Below are 9,483 nucleotides of genomic sequence, written 5' to 3'. Positions count from 1 at the left end.
CTTCCTTCCTTCCTTTCTTTCTTTCTTTCTTTCTTTCTTTCTTTCTTTCTTCTTTCTTTTCCTTCCTTCCTTCCTTCCTTCCTTCCTTTTTTCTCTCTTTTCTTTCTTCCTTTTTCAAAGATTTATTTGTTTTTTATTGATATAAGTATACTGCAGCTGTCTTCAGACACACACTAGAAGAGTGCATCGGATCCCGTTACAGATGGTTGTGAGCCACCATGTGGTTGCTGGGAATTGAACTCAGGATCGTTAGCAGAATCTAGTCAGTGCTTTTAACTGCTGAGCCATCTCTCCAGCCCTCAAGATGCATTTCTAACTACACGCAACAGAGCCCAGGCAACCTCTGCTGTGCTTCCTGACAATCTTGACCCTTGTGTTTTAAATTCAAGGACTTGCAAATTTTCCTGTAAACTTTTAACTGTTTTTAGAGCATTTCTATGTTCCTCATCAAGCAGGCTTGGCAACCCATACTGTGTAGACAAAGGCCAAAGTCCTGAGATTCCTCCCACAGACACTGCTAATCCTGATGGTTCAGCCTTAGTTGCATGTCTCAGTACCATAGCAAGAACCATGTAACTGCTGTGGTAGCACAAAGGCATACTAACATACACCATACAGGAAAGGATAACTCTATTGAAATTCCCTCTCCAAAAGCTTTAGACTTTTTAGCTTTACCCTTTAGACTTTTTAACCTTAGTTGCATGCCATAGTACCCATAGGCAGGACAATGTACTTGCTCTTCCCTAACTCATCCTTGGTTCTGTTGTGTACCTGTTTGGATACCAATTCTTTGTATCTTGGCTTCCTTTTTGTCTAAGAGGGACTCTCTCTTCATGTTGGATTGTGATTGGGACAGGTAAGCAGAAATAAACCTCCAAGCTTCTTGCAGCTTCCACGTTTCTTCTCCAAGCTGCTTTTGCTTATGGTGTTTCATCACAGTAATAGGGACCCTAACTATGACACAGCCTGGGCAAGTCATTCAAACTATCACTTCTAGTAGTTTCTGACTTTCAGCAGTATTTGTAAACTGAACTCAACTGTATTTCTCTGTATATGCTTGTCTCTCTAGATTTAGGATGTCAGTTTGACCTGAGACTTTAGTTGTCTGGTAGAACCAAGAAAATTTAATGTATTTCTTTCTTTTCTTCCTCTTCTCCCTCATTTTCTCCCTCTCCCTCTCTTCCTCCTCCTCCTTCTACTTTATTTCATTTTATATGTATGAGTGTTTGCCTCACATGTGTGTAAATGAACCACATGCACACCTGGTGCCCATGAAAGCCAGAGGATCCCATGGAACTGGAATTACTGATGGCTGTGAGCCACCATGTGGGTGCTGGGAATTGAACCTTTGCTCTCTACAAGAGCAGCCAGTGCTCTTAACCACTGAGCCATCTCTCCAGCCCCCCTTTCCTTTTCTTTTTCCTTTTCTCTTCTTCTTCTTTCTTTCCTCTCTTTCCTTCTTTTCCTTCCTTCCTTCCTTCCTTCCTTCCTTCCTTCCTTCCTTCCTTCCTTCCTTCCTTCCTTCCTTCCTTCCTTTTTTGAGACAGGGTCTTACTATGTAGCCTTGGCTGGTTTAGAACTATATAGTATAGAACTCAGTATATAGACCAAAGAGGCCTCAAGCTTATAGTCATCTGCCTGTCTCTGTCTTCCAAGTATTGGGATTAAAGGCATATATCACCATGGCTGGTGAGTGTTAATATTTGATATATTCAGATCTCTTGTAGTAGGAATAGTGGAACAATGTTCATCCTGTGCATCTCAGAACTAGAACTTAAAGTATGATTAAGATATACTTAGTTGGTTTCAGTAGTTTATATGAACAGTATTTAGTGAATATTTTATACAAATTTTATTCTTGGGAATATATACCAGGCAGCTGGAATTTCTCATGTTTTAATGTTGTATGCTTATATTAGTTACTGTCTTTTCCTAATCACAAAACTGTCTATCTTCAGCATATATACACATAAACTTTTCTGTTATTTGTGTGATTTGTTCTTTGTCTTAAACTACTCTAAATTTTGCAGTCAATTATTCAGAAAACTAAAGTGATTTGCTTTCTCTGGTTCCCTGCTGTAGTCCATTTTTTACAGTTCTGTAATATAGTTGAAGAAATTTGACTTTTCAATAGGTTCCAGGAAGAAGGTACATTTCAGTAGCATACATGACGCAGTACGGGCTGGAGATGTCAAGCAGCTTTCAGACATAGTGGAGCGTGGCGCCAACCTTAATGAAGTGGATGCTCTCCATCAGTTTACTCCTTTACACTGGGCAGCACATTCTGGAAGTTTAGAGGTAAAAATCCATAACTACTATTAAACTAAGTTGTTGATTATACTTTTATAAATTTAATGTACAGGGATAAGACTTCACGCTTGGCACTCAAAATAATCTTTTCTGTTTTAATCTGTTATGTGAGTGCTCTTTAGTAGGGCTGTCTAGCAAATTATCCCAAAGCTTAGTGTTGTAAAGTGACTGACTGCTTTCAGTGCTTATGAGTGAGCTAAGAAACTGAACTGCAGGGACAGCTTGCCTTTGCTCCTTAGTGTCTGAGGTTCTGGTCAGAAGATTCAAAGGCGACAGCTGGAGATATAGCTCAGTGGTAGCGCACCTACCTGGTGTACTATGAGAACCCAAATTCACTCTCCAGTACTGGACAAAAATAGTGTGGCAAGGCCAGGCTTTCCTGAAGCCTCGTTTACTCAGATATCTGGTGGTTGATGCTGGATATAGACGGAGTTCTTTATTTCCACATAGATGTTTTGGTAAGTTCTCTCTGCTGTGGGTTAGTTTGTGCTTCTTTACAATATGGTGACTAGGTTCTAAAGACAAGCAAAGAAGCTAATATTAATTAGACTCACTTATGTTTTAAGCAGTTATTGCACATTGTTACATAATTCTTTTGACTGATATTGCACAGATAGCACATTCTATGTGTAACATCTCCATGTTTCATTTGTTCAACAATATGCTTTTGAGTTTAAGTCATGTGGTTTTATATATGTACTTTAGTCCATTGTTTCAGGCTTATTCTTAGTTTATTCTTAGAATAATAGAACTTACTCATTTTTCCATACTACTTGGTTGGTTCCGATTTTTAGTTTACACAAACAGTGCTTAGTGAATGTGCTATACAGGTCTTATTTGGGGGGAAGAAGGGTGCTGGAATTTCGTATGTTTAAAGTTGTATGCTTACATTAGCTGTTATCTTTCATTTGCCTATAGATTATAGTGGGTTTAGTCACAAGACTGTCTTCTCTATTCCTAACAAATATACACATACTTTTGACTGTGAACATGACTGGACGATTTGTTCTTTATTTTTGTCTACTCTGCTTCATGCAAGCAGATCTGGATCAGATAATCTCCCTGTGCCAATGTGGGCCTCAGTTGAAGTGGCCAGGAATTTTGACTTTGATGTGTCAGTGGATCCATCTTGTGACGGAGAAATATATCTTGTTGTGCTCTGTGAGCGTGTAACTGTAGGTGGGTGGTGGTCTCTGTTTCCTTCTGTATCAAAAATCTGCATTCTGGCAGATTTCTCATGCTTTGTGTTTGAGTTGTCACTAGGTCATCAACAGTAGAATTTTATCTCTCTTTTTTCCTTTATTCCTTCTTTCCTCCTTCTACTTTCTGGCTGATTTTAGGAAGAAGCAACAAAACAAAACAAAAACAATGAAACAAACAACAAAAATGCATCCCCCCCAAATCTGACTCTATTCTGCCATATTCAAACAAGATACCTTGCAGATTTATTCTCTTTCCTGGTACCCATTCAGCGTCATTGGTTACCTTCAGTTAATCTTTAAAGTTTTAAAAAAATTATTTTATTTATTTACATTTTAGACAGGGTCTCACTGTATAGCCCTGGCTTTTCTGGAACTCCCTTTGTAGATCAAGAAGGTGTCAAATCCTCTGGGACTGGAGTTATAGACAGTTGTAAGCGATCATGTGGGTACTGGGGAATCTAACACCAGATCCCCAGAGCAGCCAATGCCCTTACCTGCTGAGACATTATTTATTGATTGATTGATTGAATGATTTTTTTTTAACAAAGGCAAATATGATTTAATGGAGAGCAAATAACACTTTTATTAGTTGTCCCAGTTGGACATTCATGTGAAATGAGTGTCAATCTCAACCCATACCAGGTTCCACATAAAATTTATCCAAAATATATCATAACTATATTTAAAACTTGTAAGACTTATATTAGAAACAGGATAAGCCGGGCAGTGGTGGCGCACGCCTTTAACCCCAGCACTTGGGAGGCAGAGGCAGGTGGATTTCTGAGTTCGAGGCCAGCCTGGTCTACAGAGTGAGTTCCAGGACAGCCAGAGCTACACAGAGAAACCCTGTCTTGAAAAAACAAAACAAAACAACCCCCCCCCAAAAAAAAACCCAGGATAAGATCTTTGTAAATCATATACTTGACTGAAAATCACAACCAATTTAAATAAGGAACACTTAAAACTCAACTTTAAAAAAAAAAAAATGCACACATGGGCAAATGTCAGTGTTTTCTCAGAATGTGTTGATTGATGGCAATTGAGTCTTGTGAGTTCAACATCATTAGCTACTAGAGAAATGCAAATTAAGATTACACCGAGAAACTACATATGCGGAAGAATAGTCCAAACAAGAATAAAACAGTTCCTAACATGGCAGTACCATGGCCAAGAATGTAGAGACTCATGCATTGCTGGTAAAAGGTAAAATAAAATAGATACTCTAGCAGACATTTGAGTACTTTGTTATAATGTAAACCAGACATTAGTTCTATGTAATAGCAGCTTTGTTACATACTTATTCAAAAGAAAGGCTAAAGCAGCACATGGGTGTTTATTATGGCTTTAATCTCCCTGAGCTAAACAAGTCTAACACATAGTAGTGTCTCTAGAAATGTTTATTGAATAAATGAATGACTTGTGATAGTGAGGGAGGTAGAGCTCTTTAAAAAAAGAAATGGGACCAGTAAGAGGGCTCAGCAGGTAAAGGTGCCTGTTGCCAAATCTGACGATTTGAGTTCAGTCCCTGGAACCTACATAATGGAAAGAAATGGCTAGCTATCATAATTTGTCCTTTTACTTCCATGTGATGTGTGTGAACTGTGAAGACAAAATAATGAATATATACAATAAAAAGACTTATAAAAAAAAAGAGAGTAGTGTCTACAGCATCCATGCTTACTTAAACATTTAAAACATAAGAAAAAAATGTTTGTTGGTCATTAATTTTGGTGGCAGACAAGTGATGCCTAAAGGTAAGCCTTTAAACAAATTATAGGTTGTGATGTGAAACTGAGTCAAAGATAGTCAGTTCTTTTAAAAAGAAAGATGCTTCTTAGAGGTAGAACCTGCAAAGTTCAGCACTGAACTATAGTAACACCTTCTGCAGCACAGACCTCCAGGTGCGGCATTACCGTGAGGTTTGGGTTGGTTTAAATGCTTATGTTTTATTCATTGGCTGTTTCTTCTTTTTAAAAAGCTCTGTTATATACATTTTAAAGATACCATCTCAGTAACAGCATATGCTTTGATACAGATGTTTCTGGATTCATTTGAAGATTTGTAGTAGAAGTTTGGCATTTAAGTAGTAGCTATGCATTCCCAGCTACTCAAGAAGGACGAGGCAGGGAATTATTTCAATCCATGATTCAAGGCCATCTGGGACAGCATTGCAAGACTGAAACTCTAAAAAAAGAAAAAAAAGAAAAGAAAATGATTTGTTATATTTTTAATTGGGTTTGTTACTGTGTGTGTGTGTGTGTGTGTGTGTGTGTGTGTGTGTATGTATGTGTCCATGTGTGTGTGCCTGTGCATGCAGGTTGTGACCCAGGCCAGAGAGGGTGTTGGATTCCCCTGGAGCTAGAGTTAGAGGTGGTTGAGAGCTACTTGACCTTGGTGCTGGGAACTGGACTGCTGTCTCCAGGAGGAGCAGCAAGTACTCTTAACTGCTGAGCTTCCTTTCTAGCGCTTAAAGAGAAGACTAAAACCAGGTAATAGGAATTGTGAGCTGGCAGCTCTTGAGGGAACTTGGCTTACAGATTGGTTCTGTTTGGCATGAACACTATTAGCTAAGTGGTATATTTATTGGACTAGCATTTATTTCACTCATAGCAAGGGATGCCAGTAATTTAGTATCAAGTGTACCTGGCAGACAAGGAATGTGGCTTCCAGTTTGCTATCGTTCTCATTATTTTTTCTTACTTACCCAACAGTGAAGCCAAATGTTGCTTGCTATGCCACTGTGTTTGTGCCCTTGATTTTCTCCCACTGGGCTTACAGTGGTCTGTTGTTTCTCATGCCACAGTGGAAATCTCATAACAGGCTAAATCTAAAAGCTATAAAAATACTAAAAGCATCTGGTTTATTATTCTTTTAGTGCCTTCACTGGCTACTCTGGAGTGGTGCTGATGCCACACAGACAACTACAAGGGGATGGACAGCAGCTCACATAGCTGCAATCCGGGGTCAGGATGCCTGCTTACAGGTAAGGATTTCGGTGCCTGTTCAGTTACTTCACCATACCTCTGTTGGGATATTGCCATTATTCTATGTCATCCAACTCTTGATCCATTTCTATGCTGTAAAGAAGGATTGACAGATAGCAGCTATCCACATAAATGATGTGGATAATTAATCACTGAAGTAATTGGGTTGTTTTGAGTGACGTCATAGTCATGTCTGGATAATCTTCTTTGTAGTTTGTTACTGTGGTGCAAATGTTTGTGTTGTGCAATGTAAGTGTTCACATCTTAGCTCTCAAGGTGATGAGCATTAACTCGAGAAGGTAGGCAATGAGCACAAAGAGAAAATACAGTAGTGACTGTAGGGGGAACTGAATCAAGTGAAGCCGCTCCGATACGCATTGCCATTGTCCTGTTGCCATCGTTCTCCCCAAATAAGCATTAGCTCACGTCACTCCCAGCGCCTTGATTTTCATTTTCTGCTCCACAGTCATATCTTCCCTCTTAGAATTCTTTTATTGCTTATTTTGGTACTGTGCTATGTGCTTGCTTTTTATCAATGTCTTGTTGATCTATCCCTACAAATGCCCTGATTCCCTAGGTTGGTAACATGATGATGGTGGTTGTTATTATTCTCATTTTTCATTAGTTATTATTACCACCTTATGACGCTTAAGACACAGTAAGTACTCAGTATATTATTTATGACTGTTATTGGCTGGTTAGATCAAACACAGTCATGGAGATTATTTTTTTAAAAACCCTTGGTGTAGGAGTAATCCTTTGCTAAGGTACTGGTTAATAAAGGCTAGTTAAAAAAGGAAATTCTGAGTGAGGAAAAAGAACTGACTAGGAAGGAGCCGGGGAAGCTGCACGGTACAGCGCAGGGCTAGCATGGAAAGGTTCTTGTTCCCATCCTTGATACCAAATGAAAAAAAAATCCCTAAAAGATCATTTGTTAAAATAGATTTTAATTTTTAGAGCTGTTGTAGGTTCAGCAAAACTGGGCAGAAGATACATAGATTTGAATTGCCAGATTAATTTTCCAGCCAGTGAATCTCTGGAGGGGGCTGCACATTCACCTGACATCAGAGTTCACCCTGGGGTTCACTCTTGGTATTGTATGTACTGTGCATTTGAACAAATTAAAATGATACCATGCTTGGCTTATTTATTTTAGTGATGATCTCTTGCTGTATAGCCCAGGCTGGGCTTGAACTTGTGATCCTCCTGCTTTAGGATTCAAAGTTCTGGGATTATAGGCACCAATATACCTAATGATCACTAATTTCTTTCAGTGCTCACTATTTTATTGTCTGAATGTTTGTTATCATTACCTACTTATGCTCTGTTTGTTTCCAATCCTGACAAATGGATAAAGCTGATAAATAGTCATCTTATATTCTCATTGAACATGGTTTCAATTTTATTAGGTATTTTCCTAAATACTAAGAAGTGTATGGTTGCTGGATTATGGTAATACATCCTATAGTTTATGACCTGTATGGAAATTGGCTTAGTTACTCATTTGGATGAAAACATCTTAGACCATTGACTTGGAACTCAGCTAGCCAATTAAGGTCCCACAGGCAGTGTTATAGAAGACTTGAAAATTCTTTATAGAAATTACCTAAGGAATATATCATATTTTGCCTGTGTCTACATTCATAGTTTACCATCTATATTCATACACACTTTTTCCATTTCTCTGTTTCTAGGCTCTTATAATCAATGGAGCCAACCTAGCAACTCAAGATGATCGTGGATGCACCCCACTACACCTTGCTGCCACTCACGGACACTCTTTTTCTTTACAAATAATGCTGCGAAGTGGAGTGGTGAGGGCCCCCTCTTAATTAGTCGTAATGTGTGATCATGCCGATGGACTGGCCTTTGGTACTTTGCTTATCTCTTCCGACCTTCAGAGTCCTTCCTGTGACTTTGGGGAAGTCATTTTTCCCTATGACTTTCCCACCTTTAAACATGGATGCAGCAATGGAGAAAAATCTCCCCTTGCTTCTCCCCACAATGACAGAAAATAATAATTTCAGAGGTTCTGTGTTTGGCTTCATGAAGATTAATAAATTTAAAAATAAGCAAACATTAAAATAAACAAGTTAAATTCTGGAGTTATAAATAGCTTCCTAAACTGGTGTCTGAAATAAAGTTTTTTAAAGCATCCTGCAGACACTCACAAATTCATAAAGACATAATTACCTGGTGAATATTTGTTTAAAAGCTTTAGAGTCTTCCCAGTTATGCTCTGATGTTGCTGATGCCAGCCCGTGAAGTAGTTTTTAATAGCTGAGTAGTATTTGACTGTGTAAATATACCACATTTTCTTTATCCATTCTTCCATTGAGGGACATCTGGGTTGTTTCCAGCTTCTGGAATCTATGAACACAGTGGAGCATGTGTCCGTGTTATATGTTGGAGCATCTTTTGGGTATAAGCCCAGTAGTGGTATTGCTGAATCTTCAGGTAGAACTATTTCCAATTTTCTGAGGAACCACCAGAAATATTTCCAAAGTGGTTGTACCAGCTTGCAATCCCACCAGCAATGTAGGAGTGTTCCTCTTTGTCCACATCCTTGCCAGCATCTGAGTTTTTGATCTTAGCAACTCTGATTGGTGTAAGGTGGAATCTTAGGGTTGTTTTGATTTGCGTTTCCCTGATGACTAAGGATGAACATTTCTTTAGGTGCTTGTCATCCATTTGAGATTCTTCAGTTGAGAATTCTTTGTTTAGCTCCATACCCCATTTTAAAATTGGGTTATTTGGTTTTCTGGAGTATTCCTGAGTTCTTTGTATATTTTGGATATTAGCCCTCTATCGGATGTAGGGTTGGGAAAGATCTTTTCCCAATCTGTTGGTTGCTGTTTTGTCCTATTGACAGTGTCCTTTGCCTTACAGAAGCTTTTCAGTTTTATGAGGTCTGAATGGTCAATTGTTGATCTTAGAGTCTGAGCCATTGGTGTTCTGTTCAGGACGTTTTCCCCCGTGCCAATGTG

The 9,483-nt window shown here is 38.8% G+C and overlaps 1 protein-coding gene across 1 annotated transcript in view; it reads left to right on the top strand.

Moving 5' to 3' along the window:
• Positions 1-9,483, top strand: part of Ankrd42 (ankyrin repeat domain 42) — a 38,651-nt gene that overhangs the window by 3,037 nt on the left and 26,131 nt on the right. The window contains exons 3-5 of the mRNA XM_029479573.1: positions 2,135-2,298; positions 6,388-6,495; positions 8,191-8,310. Coding sequence (XP_029335433.1) covers positions 2,135-2,298; positions 6,388-6,495; positions 8,191-8,310 — 392 coding nt within the window. The remainder of the gene's footprint in view (positions 1-2,134; positions 2,299-6,387; positions 6,496-8,190; positions 8,311-9,483) is intronic.

Source organism: Mus caroli, chromosome 7, assembly GCF_900094665.2.
Source record: "Mus caroli chromosome 7, CAROLI_EIJ_v1.1, whole genome shotgun sequence".
NCBI classification, from domain to species: domain Eukaryota; kingdom Metazoa; phylum Chordata; class Mammalia; order Rodentia; family Muridae; genus Mus; species Mus caroli.
The sequence above is the reverse complement of the archived record's forward strand: the minus strand, read 5'-3'. Positions and strand labels throughout refer to the sequence as shown.